The 24,873-nt window shown below is 46.2% G+C and overlaps 3 protein-coding genes and 1 pseudogene across 3 annotated transcripts; all 4 read left to right on the forward strand.

The window, feature by feature from the left end:
• The first annotated feature begins 9,264 nt into the window (after positions 1–9,264).
• LOC147966473 (uncharacterized) lies at positions 9,265–9,769 on the forward strand (annotated as a pseudogene).
• A 2,849-nt stretch (positions 9,770–12,618) lies between these two features.
• Positions 12,619–13,306, forward strand: LOC125512842 (uncharacterized). The gene has a single exon (XM_048677915.1). It carries the CDS (start codon positions 12,698–12,700, stop codon positions 13,211–13,213), a length of 516 nt encoding a protein of 171 aa, XP_048533872.1. The 5' UTR covers positions 12,619–12,697; the 3' UTR covers positions 13,214–13,306.
• A 4,451-nt stretch (positions 13,307–17,757) lies between these two features.
• Positions 17,758–18,279, forward strand: LOC125512844 (uncharacterized). Its single transcript, XM_048677916.2, has one exon. The coding sequence runs from the start codon at positions 17,758–17,760 to the stop codon at positions 18,277–18,279; it is 522 nt and encodes a 173-aa protein (XP_048533873.2).
• Positions 18,280–23,218: 4,939 nt separating this feature from the next.
• LOC125512845 (uncharacterized) lies at positions 23,219–24,019 on the forward strand. The gene has a single exon (XM_048677917.2). It carries the CDS (start codon positions 23,331–23,333, stop codon positions 23,874–23,876), a length of 546 nt encoding a protein of 181 aa, XP_048533874.1. The 5' UTR covers positions 23,219–23,330; the 3' UTR covers positions 23,877–24,019.
• The last annotated feature ends 854 nt before the right edge of the window (positions 24,020–24,873 follow it).

The following is a 24,873-nucleotide window of genomic DNA, read 5'->3' on the forward strand; positions in this document are numbered from 1 at the left end:
TTCTGTTTCCTCGCCGGAAATTAGCTGCTTGGCATACCGATAATTATCACCGGTGAGCTGTATCTCATGTCTCTATCAAATAGTAGGGCGTCCCTTTCCGTCAACGATCATACATTGTACGGGTGCAAAACAAAAATACCATTACCAGGATCCTCTCACTTAAGTTGCCGTGTATCTGGATGTAAGCCAAGCATAAATTCATGGGTTCTCGGCACCTATATGTTGAGTATTAAAAGAAGAAAACACGCAAAGACAATGGACATATAAGCCGAGAGTGAGAAAAAGTATACCCGGCTTATAAAATAAGCTCCGCATATATTTACTACCACTATAAAAAAAAGAGAAGGGCAGATCCAAACAATCATATTCATTCATCATCAAAATCTAATGGCCCTTAATCATTCTATGTTTAACGCTGCCAACCACGCGTTAAACTACTAATCGATCGCTAACCCATCCAGCCGTTCAAAAAAAAAAACTGTTCGCACGACCTCTCGCCCCGCTCGCACGACCCCCAGTCGCCCCCTCCTCCCTCCTCCCGCCCGCACGACCCCCAGTCCCCAGTCGCCCCCTCCTCCTCCCGCGCCGTTCGCTGCCCCGCTGTTCCTCTTGCAGCCGTTAGCCGCCGGAGCCACCGCCCCTCACGCGCCGGGGGAGCCCCGCCACAGGTCGCCGCCCTTCGCTGCGGGAGCCGCCGGCAAGTCGCCGCCCATCGCGCCCTTTGCCGTGGGAGAGCCAAAGCCGCCGCCCGTCGCGCGCCGGGTAGAGACGCCGCAGGTTGCCGCCCTTCGCCGTCGGAGAGCCGGAGCCGCGGAGCCGCCGCCCATCGCGCGCCTGCCTCTCCTCCTCTTCTGCCGCAGGTACGCCAACGCCTCCCTCCCCCATCGAGCGCGTGGTTCGCTGTAGCTATAAGTTACCGAATGCCCCATCGAGCGCGTGGCCGCCGACCTGATTGAGAGGTAGATAAGCCAGTAAGTTCCCTCCTCCGCTGCTGAATGATGATGCGCGTCTGCTTCGCCCCAGTCCATGCTGCATTGCTGCTGCCCGACGTTCAGGTGAGCAGAGACGCCATGCGAATGCACCACTGCGGCCTGCCGACGTGGTTTGCTGTAGCTGTTGCCCCAACCGGTGCGTCCCCGTCGGCCGGCGACGGCGCGACGGGGTCATCCGTGGCTCACAAAGATCCAAGGCCAAGACCAGTTTCCGCCCATGAAACGTATACACCGATTGAGATCACCGTCTAGAGGGTAAGCAGGCGTATCCATGTATTATATTTAGCTTATGATTTGTGATGTATGGTGGCGTGGGATAATGTTGTTCTTCTTGCAAGTAATCTTTGATTTGTGTTTTCTGGCTCTTCCCAGCCCGGTCGTGGGAATGGTGCAGCTCCTTTCTCAATGCTACTTTTCTCAACCTAATCGCTGCAACTTGTGAGGATTCAAATCACTAAAGGAACTAGGAGTACTACTTGTTTTATTATAGGTCTCTTGTAATCTAAGAACTACTGAGAAAGATAATTTAGATGGATCTAATTAAGAATCTTGTATCAACGGTGATCAAGGCTGTTTTTACATATGTTTATAGAGAACTTGTGCCAAAGATGTGTGTATTGGACGACCTGTGCCAAAGCTGTCCATACATGGCAGATTGTCCTCAAAGCGTGGTGTCGATTTTGTAAGTTGTTAAGTTGATTTGGTAAGTCTATATAGTGCGGACGACCTACTCTATCTATTTAATGGGTAAGTTGATTTCGTTCTGTTGTCTCACCGGCTTAGTGTGTTGTGCATGCATTGCTTGTTAGAGCTTTGTCCAAACATGCCATTTCCTGTCATACAAACTGCTTTTGCTCGGAGTTATACATGGATGGAACTTTTATGTGTTCGCAACACATGATAACAGGGGTTGGTATTTTGCGGCTCAGGAACACAGTTTGGATATAACATCATGGGGACAAAAAACATATTACTGGAAAATCAGGTGAACTACATCTACTGGATGCTTGGAACTTTATTAGCATTCTCCGATATCCTGCCTTTGTTTTCAAATATTGATTGGGATCAAAATTCATACTTGTCCTTTGTACAGAAGCATATGGGAGCCGCATTTGAGAAATGCTCTCAACTTTCGGTTGCAAATATTGATAAGGCGATATACAATCCAGTGACTTTTTGAATCACAGTGAGGTCCTTTGATCTTTACGGTCTTCTTAGCTTTGATTCATGTTGCTACTAGCAAAAGAAAAAACTATTTGTGTTCTAACCTTCTTTTTTCTTCAGTGATACGAAAAACATGATTGGTGAGGCTGATTGTCCAAATCATACATAAAACTGCAGATTGTACCTCCTAACATAGATGTAGATGCCATACTGATTGGCTCTCAGCTAGAAAACTATGCACCAGGCATCTCATTTGGTTTTGTTCCTTCTCAACCTAATGATTGCAACTCCGGGAACAGGGTATAGCTTATGTATAAATTTTGTACAGCCATGCCCATTTCATATACTCGGGAGTTTAATAACTCTAATCAACTATTATAATAGAGCATAGCTTAGGTAGTAAATCATGCAGGGTTGTATGCAGACTCGGTTGCCATTAAATGATGTCTGTACGACAGGCGGCTCCGGCAAGTCGGATGGACGGCTGCGGCGGCTGAGCTTCTCCATGGCCTGCTGCAGTTCCAGGGAGAGAGAGCTTCGAAAGTGAGGAGGAGGTATAGAAGAACAGAAGGAAGGGAGAGGAGGAAGGGCAGGCGTGTGGCGGCCTTGACAATGAACCTCCGGTTGCGATGGACTACAGCGACAGGCGGCGCACGGCGCCGATGCGAGCCTACGGGGCAGCGGCGGGGCCTTGCAGCTGCGAGAGCTCGGGCGTTTGGATGCGTTTGGATTGCAGGCCAAAGGTTATGCATATTGGGTACGTTTTGATCGCTATCAAACCTGTCCATACAAAATATTGGCATGATTTATCTTGCTGTTGGCTAGATCTGAAGTATTACCTATCAAATCAATGATTCTTTCTGTTTTGAGGCCACATGCATGTTGATTCTGTCAACACACTGGGACCCCTGTAGATAGAACCATAAGAGGACTGGTCCTCTGATCATTGTAGGCCTTCAACGCCCATTTAGGAATTAGGACACACATGTTATGTTTTGTTAGCAGCTGGTGGAGTTAATTCCGAAAGTCTACAATCTGCATGGTGTACAGTTATCATCAGTTGTGCCATCGTTGAGCTTGTGATGTCATGTCATGGTACGAGATTTTGTACCATCTATATTTTCTATAGTTATTTTAATCTTTCATCGAGATGGACGAGGGTGGTAAAAGATTTTTGAGATTATTGTTCCCATCTTTGCATATTGCTTGGCTCTCGACTTAGTGCTTATCAATCAAAAGTTGAATTCTTGGTAATGTGACCTTCCTTTTAGATTTCAGTTCTGTGCAACAGTAGAAGATGCTAGCCTTGTAATATAGAGCGAATGTAGAGAAAACATTTATACAGATGTATTAGTTATGACTTGTTATAAATATGCCCCACCACCTATGTAACTCAAATTAGTCAAACTTTAAGGAGGGTGGAGTCAGGCTAGATTTATACTATAATATCCTTAATGTCTATAACTATAAGTGATGTCCTCTTTTATGCGGGTTTCCACTTAAAGAAATGATTTTTGAATCCTATTCAATAGAAGTGAGAAAATATTTAAACAAAATAGAAGAAACAAAAGCATATAGGATATTTATTATATTATATTATATATTCCTAGGTTAGATTCATTATCTACGTCATGTTTCTGATGTGCAAGTTTTCGCAAGCATTTCTACATTTCATTTCTAAAATGGACGGGCGCGGCAACACTTGCCTTTATGATAGAAGTCTGACCAAGAACTGTCAGTGTAATGAAGGGCTTTTTCGTTATTTTTGTGGTATTGGATTTTATACAGAATGACAGGGATGGGCCCAAAATCAAGGATATGTTATATAGCCCTTGTTCATACTTGGAACTCCAATCTGATGGATTGTGCTTGCTATTACTAAACAAATGATACTATTCTTTATTGTATTGCATATTATCAGGACATTGGTGATCACATTAAACCAACATAGTCAGATTTCTTAGTAATGCTGAAGTAAGTACTGCTGCTGACCTTTTTCTGGGAACAATGTTTTTCATTAGCAATATATTTTCACAATCTTGTTCTGTATTTTGTTTTCTTTAACTCGATCATGTTATCACCAAGAAATCAGATTGGTATTACTTGGAAAATATATTGCACAAGAAATCAGAGCATGGATGTATAAACCAGAGCATCCCAATGTTGATATTACTTGGATTAGTATTTGTCTATTTACCTTTTATTAAAATCTTCTGCATGTTCTGACAAGAATAAAACCTGGTGGACTATACTGAATGTACATGTATGTATGTACTTCAATAAAAATATGCACTGGTAATTCTGTTGGCATAGCATAAATTTGCTTTTGTCATCTATGAAATCATTACTGACAGTTTTGTGAATGTCAACACATGTTAAGATGTCTTCACTAAGCAGATTGAGTCTATAAATAATTCTACATCTTGATTGTCTGATTATTGGAGCATTACACATGACATTGTCTGGTTTGTATCATGTGATGGTGGCTTTCTGAAGATGTTTGAAGTTTGAATTCCACGTTGTATTGCCTTGATTTACAAATTGGTTTAAAAAATGAACTTAATTATTGCCTACCATTTGTCCAAAATCGGAAGTATATACACAAGATCCGAAATCATGGCATGGTTCCTTGCCTGCTTATTGTGATGTGTAATTATTTTTGACAATCTGATGTTTTCACGCATCATTATAAGATTCTTTAAAACTACCTTTGTAGAATATTTCAAACCCCGGTCTAGGAGTATTCAGCTAGCCATGTTTTTAAACCAATAGAGAATGTGAGAGAAAATATGTTGCTCGATACTGGTGAGGATAGTACACTATTTTGCTCAATATTGAAGCATCAGATCCTTCTTGTTCTATGCAACGACTAAGACTATTTTTCTCCACTACAGTCGTGAAACTTCAACCAATACATGTGCTTGAGTTGCTTTGCAACACATAATGACCATCCAATGTTTGTTGCGGGTGGTCGCTTTCATGGTTGGGGTGAGCAGCTTGGTCTGGTACCATGTGCAACAGTCCAACGGAATCTACCATCGCCTTCATTGCTGCCAGAGCCGGTGTAGTGTGCCGAAGATGTCGTCAATGGTGGCGACACAAATGGTGAGCGGCTGATAAAGAGAAGATTGCCGTGAGGTTGTTGTGCGGGAATGCTCCGATTATTGATCAAGGGAGCATTGGTTTGATTTAAGAGGAGATTAGTAGCTTATTTTGTTCACACATGTTTAAGAGGGGACCGAGAAAATTTCTTGCTAAGCTTATAACAGTATTGCACATGCAGACATCTGCCATGAAGAAATATAACTACAAACAATGCGTTTTTTATTAGGAGTAGATGAACCTTCAAAAGAAGTTTTAGTCAAGACGTGCGTTTCACGTGCAAGCTTACTAATATACCACAAAAAGAGTACGACTTACATAACCATCTCAAGAAAGATTTGTGCCACGTGACAATCACGGAGGTGGTTGATGGCTCCGCAGCAGTGTGCACTGTAAGCAGAGTGTATCTATGAGAGGCTTGGCTTATGTAACACGTAAGCCTAGTGCCCGATAAACAACACTTGGCTTATACCTTGCATATTTTTTGCAAAACTATTTCTTAATGAAAAATGGCTTTTTCAAATTTTTTTCTATTGCATTTTGAAATGATTTTTGAAATATACTCTGGTGACAAGTGGTTAATTACACTTATCTGTTAACTTCACATATTAACATATTTCACAAAAACAAAACTTCACATATTAACATGCATGGAAATGACATGAACAAATATATGGAACCGTATACAAACTATGACCACTATATTCTGGGGTCTAGAGGTAACACTTGTTATTAAAGTAGAAAGTTAACAACTAAGAGTTTGAATGCCAATATTGAGGGAGTCACCCTATAAATTATCACGTTTCGGGGCATCTCCAAGCTTAGACGCTTGAGTCTCCTTGAATATTTCCTTCGGGTGCCTTGAGCATCCCCGAGCTTAAACTCTTGTAAAAATAAATCACCTTACATGTATTATCAAGACATTTTGCATAATTATTTTCAAACAATAGCTACTGTATACTTTCATTTCCACAATTTATATCCCCCAATATAAACCGTGGATACTCAAGTATAAGCAGATAACAAAAACATAGCAATAATCTATCAAACCAGAATGACCGTTGTAATCTAATTTAAATGCATACTTCCGGAACTTCAAAAATTCTGAAAACTTAGGGCCTAATAGAGAAATTATAAGAAAGTACTTTGTAAACATCCTCAAGGCTACTCTTGGCACATTATGATCGTTACAACAACAATAACCATATTGACACACAAGAAAAAAATAAAAATAAATATTGGTTTTCTTCCCAGCAAGCGCTTTTTTAGTGCCTTCACCTACTTCATCTGGCGCTCCTCCAAGCACAGGTATGCCACGACCTCTTGGAAGGTCAGCGAGGGCAGCAAGGTGAGGTTGGAGGCAGCATTGCCAAAATCCTCATTGAGGCCAGTGGCGAGGGTGCTAAGAAGGAGCTCATCGGAGATCACCTCTCCGATGTCACGGAGGTCATCAGAGTGCATCTTCAGGTGCATGCAATAGTCATCAATAGAGAAGTCATGCTAATGCCACTCGAAGAATAGCCACCGAGGGAAAACAATCATGAGCTTCGTCCACATGGAGTAGGCATCATCGTAGTCGCGTACGACTGTGTGGAAGAGGTCCTCCGAGATGGTGGTAGAACCAGTGGATAAGCGTGGCATCGATGGCCATCCACTCGGCGTCGCCCATCATGAGACTTGCGCTAATGGAGTCGTCGATGTAATCATGGAGGTAGTACTCGCGGAAGACCAAGGAGAAGTAGGTTTTCCAGGCATAGTAGGTGGAGGTGGATTGATCAAGCCGCATGGGAATGCGATCGAAGATGTTGACATTGCGGATGTCAGTGGCAGAGGGAGGGTCGGGACCGACAAAGGGGTTAGAGGCACCAGAGATGGAGGAACTAGGGGAACCATGGCGGCGCAACAAGGAAGTGCAGTGGTGCGGCCTTAGCCGAGAGGAGTAGCGGTAGTGACTTAAGTAGAGGAAATAGTGGCGGCGGCCTATCTAGAGGGAGGAGCGATCGGGTTGGGTGGTGATCGGGGTTGGGTAGCGATCAGGGTGGTTAACTGGAGGGAGGAGCGATCGGGTTTGGGGTGGCGATCGGGGTGGGTTTTGAGAATAGGCAATCGTGGAGAGGAGCAGCAGCAGCTGAGGGGCGGCGACTGTAGGTGGAGAGGGTAGGAGATGGAGAGAGGTGCAGAAGATGCGGCGGCAGGGAGCGGATGGCTAGGGTTTGGATCAGAGGGTAACTGATACCATGTAGTTTGGCAATGCAACTCATGATAATTGATCGGGTGCACAAGCAGACACACACATGTATATGTACAAGGGGTAGCTCACATCCTTAACTATACAAGGAAACAATGGTTGTTAGGAAAAGACCCTGACTATATGATAGCCTATACCATATATTCAACACTGTGACTCATGCTTTGCAGAGGCCGGATATTGTTTCGATGTTGTTGTATTACCTCTGTAGTCCATATGTTAATTCAATGAAATGTCATTAATCAAACGAAGAAGAAAAAGATCAGAACAGTACTTGGCCAGGTCACTGCAGCAGCACACGGCTGCAAAGCCTGTCGTGATTTAATCTGTGAGGATAAACTAAAGCTCCAAGGATGGTTTTCTCGAGAGAGGATTTTCTACCATACACGGGAGGTCCCGTGCATGCATCCATCATTTTGTTTTAATTTAATGATGTATGGGATCTCTAGCATCATGTGCATAGTGTTTTCTCTCTCCTGTAACATGTAATCACATATTATTTCCTATTCGTTTAGTTTCAGTCAGATAAATAGAGGTGTAATATATTTTAAAATAAAAGTTTGACTTACATTATTTTTTTAAAATTGTGTTTTTTCTGACAAGATCTTTAAAACAAGACCGATATTGAATATACTTTTAGAAATTATTATTTTGACAACTGAATCACCATGTTTCAAAATTTGTATTTTTAAAATCATTTAAATATATTCAGAAGTGGTCCGGTTTTAAAGTCCGCATTATCATAAACCCAAATATGCAAACAAATTATAACTTAGGCTTTGGGTACAAAAGACAGAATAGACTTAAACTTAGGAATATGATGAAAAAGTACAGGATAGTGAAGCGTAAGGCTGCATAGTTAAACAGTGTCCTTGCATGTGGTGAAAGAAACAGCTGGCTAATTTTGATTACCTATGCATGCATGTTTCCGGATCTCAAAGCAAATCAAGGGCTCTCGGGCAGTCGGGCTCTCCCATGCACGAGACTTTTCTCCGGCTTTCCCGCCATGATCTTTTGGAACTCGGCAGTTCACAGTAAAATGCGCCGATGCAGGGAACACAGAAAAAAGAAAGCGACACAGAAACAGATGGCAGTGAAAGAGACGGTCACGTCTGTACGTCCGATCGACCAGAATGGAAGGAGAGCCAGATGGCAAACGCAGAGAGCAGTAGCAACAAAAGCGGCCGGATAACGCGCTCCCGTGCATGTCAGAGGTCGGCCGGTTTTCAAGCAAAGCTGAGGTGCCACGTCGTTCAGGTCCTCACCAATCAGCACCCATGTCTTGATGCGAATGTTCCTAGATACTCATCTCTATAAAAATCTCGCCCACTGAAGCTCGTCTCTACAAATCCCACCCAACCCGCTTCACTCAGGTTTACAGCTCTCAGTCTCCCAAACCACCGCAAGTGACACCATAACATCCATCCCCTCCACGCACCCGATTTCTACTGCTCACGCTCCTAAATATCTCATCTACTCCCTCCGTCCGAATTTATTAGGCCTCTCAGCATCACAAGCATGACCCCTTTTATAAGGCCCCGCTTTGAAAAGGTGCATGCATGCAACCATTTCATTGGTTGCATCGAAAGCAATTGTTGTTGGTGCCATGGCTGGAAATTAATACACTTCATGCCTGTTTTTTTCATTGGCTGCATGCATGTGAGAGAGTGCATTGGAAGTGGAATGGAAGAATTAATGTGTCTTGGTCTAAGAGAAGTTGTCTTTAGGCCTAATAAACCCGGACGGAGGAAGTAGCTCATGGCGACGGCGGATGCGAGTCGGCCCAATGGGCCTGCACGCTGTCGACACCCAACTGCCGCTCCGCCTCACCCACCCCCGTCAATATCACCGGCGGCGGCGCCACCCACTCACCATGGAAACCCGTCAGCGGCTCGTCCCCGTCCTTTATCAGGAGCCGGCGCTTCTGCACGTGCTCCCCGACGAACCACCAGGGCTCGTTCCGGTGCGGTCTCCACAAGGCGCGCAAGCAGGTGGCCCCCGGCGGCCGCAGCAAGCCCGCTCTCCCCGCCATCCATCCGTCGTCTGGGCCCGAAGCGAATGAATAGCCGGCAGTGCGCCAGCAGGGCCCTGAGGCCGTCCCCCGCGGCGCAGCAGTCGCAGCACCTGAGGCGCGCGGGCGGGTTAATTACCATGTCCACGGCCGGCGAGCGTCCCGGCGACAAGCTGTACTTTATCAGTTCGGTTGTGGAAGTTAGTGTAGATTTTCTTGTTTGGTTGTGGAACCTCGCACGGGGAATTTAAATCCCACGATTCCAACGGGATTTGTGTAGTTTTTCTTGTTTGATTGTGAAAGGCGATACTTTATCAGTTCTGTTTCCTCGCCGGAAATCAGCTGCTTGGCATTACCAATAATTATCAAATACTCCGTAGGGCGTTCCTTTTCCTTAACGATGATGCTATATCAGTTCTGATTCCGATGAGATTTGTGTAGTTTTTATTGTTTGGTTGTGGAAGGCGGTGATGCTATATCAGTCATGTTTTCTCGCCGGATAATCAGCTGCTTGGAATACCAATAAATATCACCGGTGAGTTGGTTCTCATCTCTCTATCAAATAGTAGGGCGTTCCTTTTCCTTGACGATCATACATTGTACGGGTTAAACAAAAAAATCGTTACTAGGATTGTCTCGCTCAAGTTGTGTGTATCTGGATATAAGCTGAGCGTAAATTCATGGGTTTTGGGCTTATAAGACTATGCCGAGTATTAAAAGAACAAAACACGGCAAAGACAATGGGCTCAGCTTATATTAACATATAAGTAGACAATGGGCTCAGCTTATATGAACATATATATAAGCTGAGAGTGACAAAAAGTATGCTCGCCTACAGAAAATGCTCGGCATATACCACAAAAAGAGCACGACTTACATAACCATCCCGGCAAAGGTTCGTGCCACGTGACGATCACGGAGGTGGTTGATGGCTCCGTGACGGTGTTGCCTATAAGCTAAGTGTATCTATGAACAAGGGTGGAGCTGGAGCTAATGTTTCCCTGATGCACTACATGCATTAAATGAAGGTGTATTTCACAGTTTGTAACACAAATTGCCAAACATAATAGAAATCGATTTGTAAGCACAAAATGAAACAGTCAAATTGCTTAATGTAAGGCTAAAGCAAAGTAGAAAATTACTTTAAATGGATGTCTTGCATTCCCAAATTCCAAAACAGATCATCAGACATCAAGGTTCAGTAACCTACAAGACTAAAAATAGAATTAAAACTTTTAAGTAGAACATAATGCCAAATAATATCGAATCATATTGAATGATAATGTTCTATCAATCCTCTTGCCTCGATCATATTGAGGCTATGTTCGGAGTCCCTCCGCTCCACGATTCCTCTCCTGAAGTAGGCGGAGCTGCAGTGGAAAATCGCGAAGCTAGGAAATAGGTGCTCCACAGATCCTCGGATTTTGCGGAGTTGGTTGATTGCCAAACAAGCTCTGAATCTTCTCCCAACTCATGTCGTCTTGAGCATCTTATAATGGTGCCTTTCTTTCGAGAGAAAACTTGTCTATACTATCTGCATTTAACAATTAAATTACAAATGAGACATAAAAAATTGTGAAGCCAATGAAATATACCTAATTACAAGTTTCCCTTCTGGATAATATCTGGCCTTGGAGCTATATTCTTATTCATCACATTATATAAATTTTACTTGGAGCGTCTTGTGCCATAGTTTTGTTTGCTTGTTTTTTCTTAGTTTTCCATAATCATTGTTTGCTGGACACAGTTTTTGAAAGAGACACACATTCATCATGATTTATTAGAATACACTATGTGCTTCACTTATATTTCTTGAGTTAGGCAATTGCTCAAGAGCATGGCGGTGATTATATTTTATAGAAATAATTGCCCTCTCATGCTTCACTTATATCGTTTTAGGAGTCTATAATTAGGAAGTGGTAATGTGCACAGGTTATAAGACTAGTCCAAGAATGATAGCTATATAAGAATGATATAATGTAAATTTGCATGTAGATCACTGAATAAGAAACATGTGATTTAATTGTATCAGTGTCATAATATGAAAGGGTATTAGTTCATGGTCCTTGGTTAATAGAAATATCAATATTAAAATTTGTTGTGTATTACTCCCTTCGTTTTGAATTACTTGTCGCAGGTATGAATGTATCTAGATGTATTTTAGTTCTAGATACATCCATTTCTGCGACGAGTAATTTGGAGCGGAGGGAGTACTCATTTAAGTGTTCGTCATGCCATGACAGGGAAGTTGGAGCATACTTATACCTCGTTGAAATCATTTGTGTTGTTCGAATCGGGGGAGCGCCATGATTAAATCCTTCCAAAACCTCCTCCCTGGGGCATGCAAGTAGTACTTTATTTCTAGGGCTAATAAAACTTTTACAATAAGTATATAAGTTAAATAGAAGGGAAATTTTGTCGGGGAAAAAAAGGCTGGGACGCCTTTCGTCGCTCATCTTTAATCAGTAGGCCATCTGATCATCAACAATCGTGAGTGATGCAGCGCACGGAGGCAGACAATGGCGGGTCGGGGCGGCACGTAGAGCTGTTTCCGTTCCCGTGACCGCAACATTACATGGCCATGGTCACCGGAGCAGCACACGGCTGCACTTGAAGCCTGTCGTGATTAAAATCTGTGAGGATTAACAAAGGCTCCGACAACGGCACCCGGCAGTTCGCTGTAAAATGCCCCGATGCACGCAAGACTGAAAAAAGAAAGCGACAGAGAAACGGATGGCAGTGAAACTGAAAGAGACGGCCACGTCTCATCGTTCGGTCGACCAGAATCGAACGAGAGCCAGACGCAGAGCAGTAGCAACAAAAGCGGCCGGATCACGACGCGCTCTGCCACCATCGCCGGCTCCACGATCCCTTCCTTCCTTCCCGCGTACTCCACAAACACCGATGCTCCCGTGCATGCATTCCAGAGGTCGGCCGGTTTTCAAGCAAAGCTGAGGCGATCCCACAGTCGCTGCTGTCTGCTCGCGCGCCACGTCGTTCAGGTCCTAGACACTCGTCTCCATAAAAATCTCGCCTACTGAAGCTCGTCCCTATAAATTTAGGCCAACCCGCTTCACTCAGGTTTACAACTCACAGTCTCCCAAACCATCGCAGAGTGACACCAAATCCTCCGTCCCCTCCACGCACCCGACTTCAACTGCACACGCTCCTCGATCTCTCATGGCGACGGTGGCTGCGAGTCGGCCCAGCGGGCCAGCGCTCTCGCCACCCAACTGCCGCTCCGCCTCACCCACCCCTGTCACCGCCGGTGACGCCACCCACTCGCCGGGCAAGTCTGTCAGCGGCTCGTCCCCGTCCTCTACCAGGAGCCGGCGCTTCTGCACGTGCTCCCCGACGAACCACCCGGGCTCGTTCCGGTGCAGTCTCCACAGGGCGCGGAAGCAGGCGGCCGCCGCCGGTAGCAGCAAGCCCGCCTCCCCGCCGTCCAGCCGCGGTCTGGGCCCGAAGCGAATGAACAGCCGGCAGTGCGCCAGCAGGGCCCTCAGGCCGTCCCCCGCGGCGCAGCAGTCGCAGCACCTGAGGCGCGCGGGCGGGTTAATCCCCAGGACGAGCAGGCTCTCCGCCATGTCCACGGCCGGCGACCGTCCGGGCGACAAGCTCTACTTTATCAGTTTGGTTGTCGAAGTTAGTTTAGATTTTCTTGTTTGGTTGTGGAACCTCGCACGGGGAATTTAAACCCCACGATTCCGACGAGATTTGTGTAGTTTTTCTTGTTTAGTTGTGGAAGGGGATGATGCTTTATCAATTCTGTTTCCTCGCCGGAAATCAGCTGCTTGGCATACCGATAATTATCACCGGTGAGCTGTATCTCATGTCTCTATCAAATAGTAGGGCGTCCCTTTCCGTCAACGATCATACATTGTACGGGTGCAAAACAAAAATACCATTACCAGGATCCTCTCACTTAAGTTGCCGTGTATCTGGATGTAAGCCAAGCATAAATTCATGGGTTCTCGGCACCTATATGTTGAGTATTAAAAGAAGAAAACACGCAAAGACAATGGACATATAAGCCGAGAGTGACAAAAAGTATACCCGGCTTATAAAATAAGCTCTGCATATACCACAAAAAGAGTACGACTTACATAACCATCCCAAGAAAGGTTGGTGTCATGTGACAATCACGGAGGTGGTTGATGGCTCCGCGGTGGTGGGCACTGTAAGTTGAGTGTATCTATGAGAGGCTCGGCTTATGTAACACGTAAGCCTAGTACCCGATAAACAACACTTGGCATATACTTTGCATATTTTTTGCTGGGGTTTTTATCATTTATGCCACCGGTTGTGTCCCACTACTCAGTTTTGTCACTAGAAATTTCAACCTGTCAAAAATACCATCGCTTCGTTAGACAGATGCTCAGAAATGCCACTAGACACCATTATTGTGATCTCAAATCTCTTTTGCCATGTTATAATGACATAAATACGTATGGACCAACATGCCAGCTCTCCCTCTATCCCGCTGCAATAAAGTGTGGGGCCTACTTGATGCCAACAGCGTTCTTATTTTCCTGTAAAATAAATCGCTTGGTTACTCCTGACAAGTGGGGCCACACTTATCATTGTGAGATAGAGAGAACCGACATGTGGGTCTAGGCTTAACTTTTTCATATAACATGGTCAACGGGTTTGACGTGAAAATAACAATGTCTAGTGGCATTTTTTAGCAAACATCTAACGGAACGATGGCATTTTTGAGCAAGCATCTCATGGAACGATGGCATTTTTAAGTAGTTGTAACTTTTAATGGCAAAACTGAGTAGTGAGACACAACTAGTCGCATAAATGATAAAACTTTTTGCAAAACTATTTCTTAATGAAAAATGGCTTTTTCAATTTTTTCTATTGCATTTATATTTACTTATTGCATTTTGAAATGACTTTGAAATATACTCTGGTGACAAGTAAGTGGTTAATTACACTTATCCGTTAACTTCACATATTAACATATTTCGCGTCAAACTTCACATATTAACATGCATGGAAATGACATGAACAAATATATGGAACCGTACACAAACTATGACCAGTGTATTCTGGAGTCTAGAGGTAACAATTGTTATTAAAGTAGAAAGTTAACAACTAAGAGTTTCAATGCCAATATTGAGGGAGTCGCCCTATAAATTATCGTGTTCCGGGGCATCTCCAAGCTTAGACACTTGAGTTTCCTTGAATATTTCCTTCGGGTGCCTTCAGGATTCCCAAGCTTAAACACTTGTCTCTCCTTATTCCTCTGATATAGATATCTCCCCTCAACGTTAAAAACACTATCCACACAAAACCTCGCAAAACTTATTAGAGGGGTTAGTACACGTAAAAATAAATCACCTTACATGTATTGTCAAGACAATTTGCATAATTATTTTCAAACAATAGCTACTGTATACTTTCATTTCCACAATTTATATCCCCCAATATAAACCATGGATACTCAAGTATAAGAAGATAACAAAAACATAACAACAATCTGTCAAAATCATAACGACCGTTGTAATCTAATTTAAATGCATACTTCCGGAACTTCAAAAATTCTGAAAACTTTGGATGTAATAGAGAAATTATAAGAAAGTACTTTGTAAACATCCTCAAGGCTACTCTTGGCACATTGTGATCTTTACAACAACAATAACCATATTGACACACAAGAAAAAAATAAAAACAAATATTGGGTTGCTTCCCAGCAAGCGCTATTTTAGTGCCTTCACATGCTTCATCCGGCGCTCCTCCAAGCGCAGGTATGCCATGGCCTCTTGGAAGGTCGGCGAGGGCACCAAGGTGAGGTTGGAGGCGGCGTTGCCAAAATCCTCATTGAGGCTAGCGGCGAGGGTGCTAAGAAGGAGCTCATCGGAGATCACCTCTCCGATGTCACGGAGGTCATCAGAGTGCATCTTCAGGTGCATGCAATTGTCATCAATTGAGAAGTCATGCTAATGACACCCGAAGAATTCCCGCTGAGGGAAAACCAGACGCTGGAGGTGGTTGTCGGTATAAAGCCATTGAGCTTCGTCCACATGGAGTAGGCATCATCATAGTCGCGTACGACCGTGTGGAAGAGGTCCTTCGAGATGGTGGTACAACCAGCGGATAAGCGTGGCGTCGATGGCCATCCACTGGGCATCGCCCATCGTGAGACTTGCGCTAATGGAGTCGTTGATGTGATCATGGACGTAGTACTCACGGAAGACCAAGGAGAAGTAGGTTTTCCAGGCATAGTAGGTGGAGGTGGATTGATCCAGCCCCATGGGAACGCGATCGAAGATGTTGAGATTGCGGATGTCAGCGGCAGAGGGAGGGTGGACCGACAAAGGGGTTAGAGGCACCAGAGATGGAGGAACTAGGGGAACCATGGCGGCAACAACAAGGAAGTGCAGTGGTGCGGCCTTAGCCGAGAGGAGTAGCGATAGTGACTTAAGTAGAGGAAGTAGTGGCGGCAGCCTATCTAGAGGGAGGAGCGATCAAGTTGGGTGGCGATCGGGGTTGGGTAGCGATCAGGGTGGTTAGCTGGAGGGTGGAGCGATCGGGTTTGGGGTGGCGACCGGGGTGGTTGGGGCGATCGGGGTGGGTTTTGAGAATAGGCGATCGGGGAGAGGAGCAGCAGTAGGTGAGGGGCAGCGACTGTAGCTGGAGAGGGTAGGAGATGGAGAGAGGTGCAGCAACGGCAGTACATGCGGCGGCAGGGAGCGGATGGCTAGGGTTTGGATGTGAGGGTAACGGATACCATGTAGTTTGACAATGCAACTCATGATAATTGATCGGGTGCACAAACACACACGTATATCTACAAGGGGTAGCTCACATCCTTAACTATACAAGGAAACAATGGTTGTTAGGAAAAGATCCTAACCATATGATAGCCTATACATATATTCAACACTGTGATTTATGCTTTGCAGAGGCCGGATATTCTTTTGATGTTGTTGTATTACCTCTGTATATTAATTCAATGAAATGTCATTAATCAAAAGAAGAAAGAAAACATCGGAACAGTACTTGGCCAGGTCACTGCAGCAGCACACAGCTGCAAAGCCTGTCATGATTTAATCTGTAAGGATAAACCTAGGCTTCGAGGCTGGCTTTCCCGAGAGAGGATTTTCTACCATACACGGAAGGTCCCATGCATGCATCCATCATTTTGTTTTAATTTGATGATGTATGGGATCTCTGTCATCATGTGCATAGGGTTTTCTCTCTCCTGTAACATGCAATCACATATTATTTCCTATTCATTTAGTTTCATTGAGATAAATAGATGTCTAATATATTTTGAAATAAAAGTTTAACTTACATTATTTTGTAAAATTGTGTTTTTTTCTGACAAGATCTTTAAAACAAGACCGATATTAAATATACTTTTAGAAATTATTATTTTGACAACTGAATCACCATGCTTCAAAATTTGTATTTTAAAAATCATTTAAATATATTCAGAAGTGGTCTGGTTTTAAAGTCCGCGTTATCACAAACCCAAATATGCAAACAAATTATAACTTAGGCTTTGGGTACAACAGACAGAATAGACTTAAACTTAGGAATATGATGAAAAAGTACAGGATAGTGAAGCGTAAGAGCGTCTCCAACAGAAGCGCTATATAAGCGACGCACGATATAAAAACTGCTTTTAGTGTGCGCGGACCCGATTTAAAGTCTCCAGCAGCCGCACAAAAAGCACGCGCGCGTTATAACTAATGCAGTGCTCGTATTAAAAAGGCATCGCGCGCATCATATTTAGTGCGTCCGGTCGCGCGCGCTGCAAACTCTGGACTGCTACAGATAAGACCGCTGGACTCGCATGCGCAACATATTTTGCAGCACTTGTTGAAGCAAACGCCTTCTTGGGCCTTAAAAAAACTACTTACATGCTGTAAATCCGTTTTTTGGACACCATACTAATGGGCTTTTATGATGATTTGAAGTAACATGGCACATCTATATAGCCAGCAGAAGGCTCTATTATTAACCATGCTCTCAGAGGTCGGCCGGTTTTCAAGCAAAGCTGAGGCGCCACGTCGTTCAGGTCCCCACGTCTTGATCCGAATGTTCCTAGATATACTCGTCTCTATAGAAATCTCGCCCACTGAAGCTCGTCTCTACAAATCCCACCCAACCGGCTTCACTCAGGTTTACAGCTCTAGTCTCCAAACCACCGCAAGTAACACCAAAACCTCCATCCCCTCCACGCACCAGACTTCTACTACTCACGCTCCTCGATCTCTCATCTCATGGCGACGGCGGATGCGAGTCGGCCCAACGGGCCTGCGCTGTCGACACCCAACTGCCGCTCCGCCTCACCCAGCCCCGTCAAGCTTGCCGGCGGCGACGCCACCCACTCGTCGGGCAAGTCCGTCAGCGGCTCGTCCCCGTCCTCCACCAGGAGCCGGCAGTCCTGCACATGCTCCTCAACGAACCACCCGGGCTCGTTCCGGTGCAGTCTCCACAGGGCGCGGAAGCAGGCGGCCGCCGCCGGCAGCAGCAAGCCCGCCTCCCCGCCGTCCAGCCGCGGTCTGGGCCCGAAGCGAATGAACAGCCGGCAGTGCGCCAGCAGGGCCCTCAGGCCGTCCCCCGCGGCGCAGCAGTCGCAGCACCTGAGGCGCGCGGGCGGGTTAATCCCCAGGACGAGCAGGCTCTCCGCCATGTCCACGGCCGGCGAGCGTCCCGGCGACAAGCTCTACTTTATCAGTTTGGTTGTGGAAGTTAGTGTAGATTTTCTTGTTTGGTTGTGGAGCCTCGCACGGGGAATTTAAATCTCACGATTCCGATGAGATTTGTGTAGTTTTTCTTGTTTGGTTGTGAAAGGCGATACTTTATCAGTTCTATTTCCTCGCCGGAAATCAGCTGCTTGGCATGCCAATAATTATCAAATACTTCCTCCGTTCCTAACTATAAGTTTTTATAGAAATTTCACTATAGACTACATACGGAGCAAAATGAGTAAATCTACATTCTAAAATGCATCTACATACATCCATATATGGTTTAAAATGAAATCTCTCCAAAAATTTATATTTAGGAGCGGAGGGAGTACTCCGTAGGGCGTTCCTTTTCCTTAACGGTCATACATTGTACGTGTGTAGACAAAAGATTGTCTCACTTAAGTTGCCATGTATCTGGATATAAGCCGAGCGTAAAGTGTTCTCGGCTTATAAGCCTATGTGCCGAGTATTAAAAGAATAAAACACGACGAAAACAATGGGCTCGGCTTATATGAACATAAGCCGAGAGTGACAAAATAAATATGCTCGGCTTATAAGAAAAGCTCGGCATATACCACAAAAAGATCACAGTTTACACAACCATCCCGGCAAAGCTTCGTGCCACGTGGAAATGGTTGACGGCTCTGCGGCGATGTTGCCTATAAGCTGAGTGTATCAGTGAGAGGCTCCGCGGCGATGTTGCCTATAAGTACGTAAGTTTTGAAGAAAGAGAATCAACATTTAAATGGGATAGGACCCTACCGCCATAGTCCCCGACGGTAGGGTTGCATTCCCTACCGTGAGAAAAAAATCGATTTCAGATACAGTAGTTTTACCAACTTACTGTTGAGAAACTTAGCGGTAGGAGTGCTGGCGTTGGTACGCAATGCAACCCTACCGTCGAAAAGGCTGGCGGAGGTAGTTGCATTCCTACCACATGTTTTCCCCCTCCCTACATACATTAGGGTTTTTTTTAGAAGAGGAGGGGGTTGAGTCCACGTCAGCCCACCATCCAGTTGATCGAGCCTCCCGTTAATCCTACCGCTAGTGGCCTTGGCGGTAGGCCGTCATACCATACAGCCATCGACCCCGGTGGTGAAAAAAGGGTCAGATCCTTATTATTACTATCATTGTTAAGGAAGTCGGTAACTGGTAGCTGCTCGGTCAGCTTGGGAGTAGCGATTAATCGACGAATCGGCCAATTAATTGGATTAATCGGTCGACCATTAATCGGTAAATTAGATAAGATTATGCTAACATATATCTAATTTTTATGGTATTATATCATACTCTCATGCTCTCAACTATGTAATATACCAAATATGTTACGATTTTGTCGAACCCTGCCTAATGAGGAGCGAGAGGGGAATGGGAGGGGTTAGGGCCAAAATTTTGGGCTTTGTTTGCCCCTAAATTAATGGCCAACAACGATTAATCAGCCGACAACCTATTAATCGGTCTCATAGGTAAGTTAATCGGCCTGAAAAGTTAACGAGACAAATAGGTGCTATTCGATTTGGCCATCCTACAAGTAGCGATTAACTAGCCCGTTAACTAATTAATTAGATGAATTCTTGAACAATGATTATTATTTTGGAACCGGGGTCAAATCTTGCTCAACTATCTAAAGGGTCAAAACAAATTTGGCCACACACAACTGAACTTAAAGCATGTCGTTATTAAATCTGTGAGGATTAACTGCGTTTGATGGCTCAGTTTTTTCTAAGTATTATAGGAATGTTGCAGTTTTCTAAATTACTACAATTTAAATTACTGTAAGCTGTTTGGCAACCCAAAAAACTATGGTATTTACAACTGTAGTATTACCAAAAGCGTAGTACGTATTTTCTCTGTATTAAAAAAACCACAACCCCTTTTTCAAAAACAGAGCAAGCGAAGAAAACGAATCTGTTCGTTATTGCCTTCCTCGCTGCAAGCCGCCGCTCTTGTTTGAGACTGTCAGCCATGGACAAGCCAAGAGAACGAAAAATGATGTCTTTCGCACTTCCGCTTGAACTCCTCCTTCTCTCCTCCTACTCCCCGCGCATCTGGTCAGTCCGCTGGATAGCAATGGTCGTGCTAATGGCTGCAACGCGAGTCCACAAGGAATTGCTGGATGAGCATGTGCATGCCTAGTTGCGTGCGGTCATATCGGGCTGAACGTGTGCCGCGATGTCATGATGCAGCCTTGCTCATCGCTGCTGGCCACGCATGCGCTGCTGCTGCCGACCGCCGCCCGTGCCTCCGCTCGCCGCCCTAGCCGGCTCACCACTATGCGCCACTGTTGGCCAAGCGCAGCCGAGCCAGAGCGCCGGCGCAATGCATGTTGCAACTGTGAAACGGCTATCTAGCTAACTTACGTCATTGTACAGATACATAATTCCTCCCACCCACCCGCATCGCCTCTGCTCTGGCGACACGGGGGAGCCCCCACCAGCGCCGCCACCTCTCCCCTCCTCCCCCTCCCCTCGTCTCGCCGCCCCCTGAGGAGCCCGCCGGCAAAGCCCGGGCAGGCTCCCGGGAGGGTGGCGGCGGGGCACCTCGCTGGGTGGCGCGGCGCGCGGATCCCGACCGCTCGGGCGCGATTCGGCGGCGACTGGCGTCGCGGAGGCTGCTCCGGGTGTCCGGCGGCGTCGGCCCTCGGTGTTGCTCCCTTGCTCCGGCGCGGGCGGTGGGACGCGGCAGAGGGGCGGCGGAAGGCACGTGGCGGCCGGATCTGGCCGGCCTAGGTCGGATTCGGAGTGGCAGCGGCTGGGCGCGTCGTCGGAGGTGGTTGGCGGGGCGCGAGGAGGTCTGCGGTGGTCGTGGTGGCGGGCTAAATTGGCGCGCGATCGGTGGCGTCGTCTCGGGGCGTCTGCAGCTTGCGGCGGAGCCGGTGGTAGGGGCCCGGGCAGCAGCTGCACAAGGGGCTTGGGCGCCGTGGTTCTGGCATCGAGCGGGGTATGGGAGGTGATGTTGTGGTTGCCGGCGCGGTTGCGAGGTGCGGCAACAGCTACTGGATGAGGTGGAGCCGGTGAAAGCCGACCATGGGGATTGTGCACTGTGCAGTGCTTCGGATCTTCTCGGATTCGGAGGTGTGAAGGAGCTCCGAGCGAAAGTCTTGCATTGACCTTGGGTCGGTGCCGGCAGCAGCGGCGCCATGGCCATGGTGTCATTCCCCTTCTTGGAGGTGTTGCCATGGAGCTCCATTACACAACTCTTTGGGAGAAATCCCTAGCTTCAGTTGGTCGAAGCGGGCGATGACGGCGGCTACGCCGTTTCCTTCTTTGAGGCATCATCTTGGAGAGTCAGCATGTTGCAGTTTGCACGGATCTCCTCATCGTCGGGGACAGTGGACGTCGGGGCGGCGGCTCCGGATGGTTTCTGATTGTGCGTCGAGATGGCGATCTCGAGAACAATGTGAGTGGCAGCTCTATGAGGTGGGGTTCTATCTCGACATTGGTTGGGTGGCAATCCTTGTCCCGCTTGGGTGGTAGGGGTGTCGGCTCGGTCGATGCGCCCCAGAGAGGGCGGTCTGACTTTACGTTAGGGCGGCGGCCCCGGATGTGATGCAACGTTTGTGGTCTGCGAACGGTTGCCCTGAGCAGCGTGGGCTGCGGGCAGCTAGGTTGTGCGGCGTTGCTATTCGAGGGGAACGGTGGTATGTCAGGGCGGCGGCCCCGGAAGGCGGTGCCGGTTTATTGCGCTGGGCGTGACGGAGCGGTGGATGTCGGGGCGGCGGTCCCGAGAGAATTATTGTGGCTACCAGACTTTTATGGCAACGATGATGGTAGGAGCGATGTCGGCGACCCGGCAATGGTTGCGGTAGTCGGCTCTTCTTCGGCGTGTCCACGGTTTTGCCTCGTTGCTGTGGAGTCGAAGCTGCGGTGGCGGAGCCCTGTGGTGTACGACGACTGGCTGTAGGTGGACTGTTCGGCGATTTTCCGTGGCGCCAGCCATGCCTGGTTTTGTTCTTCTATGTTCTTCGTCAGAGTCGGAGCTGCGTTGTCTGGCCGCATGTTGACTTGTCGTCGATTAGGATGGGCTTTGCCCTGTGTGTTTTAGTCTATGAGAGTGGGCTTGGCCTTTCATGTTTCGGTTTTTGCCTAGTTTCGGTAATTAACTGGGCAATTCTCTTCTGCTTAATTAGTACTCCCTCTGTCTAAAAATACTTGTCATCAAAATGGATAAAAGGAGATGTATTTCGAACTAAAATACGTCTAGATACATCCCCTTTTATCCATTTTGATGACAAATATTTCCGGACGGAAGGAGTAGATGAGACAATCTTTGCCTCCGTTTCGAAAAAAAACTTACATCATTGTAAATGAGCACCAGCCAAACACATCATAGTATTCTCAATACTACAAAATACTTCCTCCGTTCTTGAGTATGTCTTTTTATACATTTCAAATGGACTACAACATACGAATGTATGTAGACATATTTTAGAGTGTTAATTTACTCATTTTGCTTCGTATGTAGTCATTTGTTGGAATCCCTAAAAAGACTTATATTTGGGAACGGAGGGAGTATTTTGATATGTAGAAACTGTGGTATCTAGTTGTTATAGTTTAAAATACTATAGTTTTTCAATTCTACAGTTTTTGCACTACTTTGTTGTCAACGCAGGCCTTGTCAGTGATGATCTTTCGGCACTCCGCAGTTCACACAGTAAAATGCGCCGATACAGGTAAGAGCAAGACAGAAAAATGAAAGCGAAAGAGAAACGGATGGCAGTAAAAGAGACGGCTACGTCTGTTCGTTGGGTCGACCAGAATGGAAGGAGAGCCAGATGGCAGACGCGGAGAGCAGTAGCAACAAAAGCGGCCGGATCACAACGCGCTCCCGTGCATGTCAGAGGTCGGCTGGTTTTCAAGCAAAGCTGAGGCGCCACGTCGTTGAGGTCCTCACCAATCAGCACCCATATCTTGATCCGAATGTTCCAAGATACTCGTCTATAAAAATCTCGCCCACTGAAGCTCGTCTCTACAAATCCCACCCAACCCGCTTCACTCAGGTTTACAGCTCTCAGTCTCCCAAACCACCGCAAGTGACACCAAAACATCCATCCCCTCCACGCACCCGACTTCTACTGCTCACACTCTTAAATATCTCATCTCATGGCGACGGCGGATGCGAGTCGGCCCAACGGGCCTGTGCTCTCGACACCCAACTGCCGCTCCGCCTCACCCAGCCCCGTAAAGCTCACCGGCGGCGACGCCACCCACTCGCCGGGCAAGTCCGTCAGCGGCTCGTCTCCGTCCTCCACCAGGAGGCGGCAGTCCTGCACGTGCTCCTCGACGAAGACGAACCACCCGGGCTCACTCCGGTGCAGCCTCCACATGGCGCGCAAGCAGGCGGCCCCCGGCGGCAGCAGCAAGCCCGCCTCCCCGCCGTCCATCCGCCGTCTGGGCCCGAAGCGAATGAACAGCCGGCAGTGCGCCCGCAGGGCCCTCGCGCCGTCCACCTCGGCGCAGCAGTCGCAGCACCTGAGGCGCGCGGGCGGGTTAATCCCCAGGACGAGCAGGCTCTCCGCCATGTCCACGGCCGGCGACCGTCCCGGCGACTTTATCAGTTTGGTTGTGGAAGCTAGTGTAGTTTTTCTTGGTTGGTTGTGGAAGGCGATATTTTATCAGAGGTGGGGGAACCTCGCCCAGGCAAATTAGACCCCACGATTCCGACGAGATTTGTGTAGTTTTTCTTGTTTAGTTGTGGAAAGCAATACTTTATCAATTATGTTTCCTCGCCGGAAATCAGCTGCTTGGCATATCAAAAATTATGACCGGTGAGATGTTTCTCATCTCTTTATCAAATAGCAGGGCGTTCCTTTTCCTTAAAGATCATACATTGCATGGATGTAAACAAAAAAATACCATTGCAAAGATTGTCTCACTTAAGTTGCCGTGTATCTGGATGTAAGCCGAGCATAAAGCATTCTCGGCTTATAAGCCTATACGCCGAGTATTAAAAGAATAAAACACGACGAAAACAATGGGCTTGGCTTATATGAACATAAGCCGAGAGTGACAACAAAATATGGTCGGCTTGTAAGAAAAGCTCAGCATATACCACAAAAAGATGACAGTTTCTTATGTGATACGTAAGCCGAGTATCCGATAAACGACCCTCAGCTTATACTTTGCTTTTTTTTTTTGCAGAACTCTTTCATAATGAAAAAAAAGTATTTTCAAGGTTTTTCATTGCAATTATATTTGCTTATTGCATTCCGAAATGACTTTCCAAATATACTCCAGTGACAAGTAAGTGGTTAATTACACTTATTTGTTAACATCACGTATTAAAATGCATGGAAATGACATGACTAAACATATGGAACCATACAAAAACTACCACGAGTTTATTCGGAGTCTCGGTTAACAACTAAGAGTTCAAATGCCAATATTAAAGGAGTCACCCTATAAATTAAATATTACAAAACAAAGACACTCAAATTATCTAGATTTGACTCAATCCCTGCATGGTGTAGGCATTCCTAACATATTATGGGGTGAATCTATGTTTTGTGGCCTGATATATCTTATATGTGTCCTAAGACATTTAGTTCATATTGGATCACATAGTTTGCCCTAAGACATTTAACTATGACAAGGCAACATGGTCATGTATGAATTCATTTCATACACTAAAATATGACTAAGGCAA

This window comes from Triticum urartu, chromosome 6A (genome assembly GCF_056163025.1).
Source record: "Triticum urartu cultivar PI428250 chromosome 6A, HENAU_Tu73, whole genome shotgun sequence".
Taxonomy (NCBI): Eukaryota; Viridiplantae; Streptophyta; class Magnoliopsida; order Poales; family Poaceae; genus Triticum; species Triticum urartu.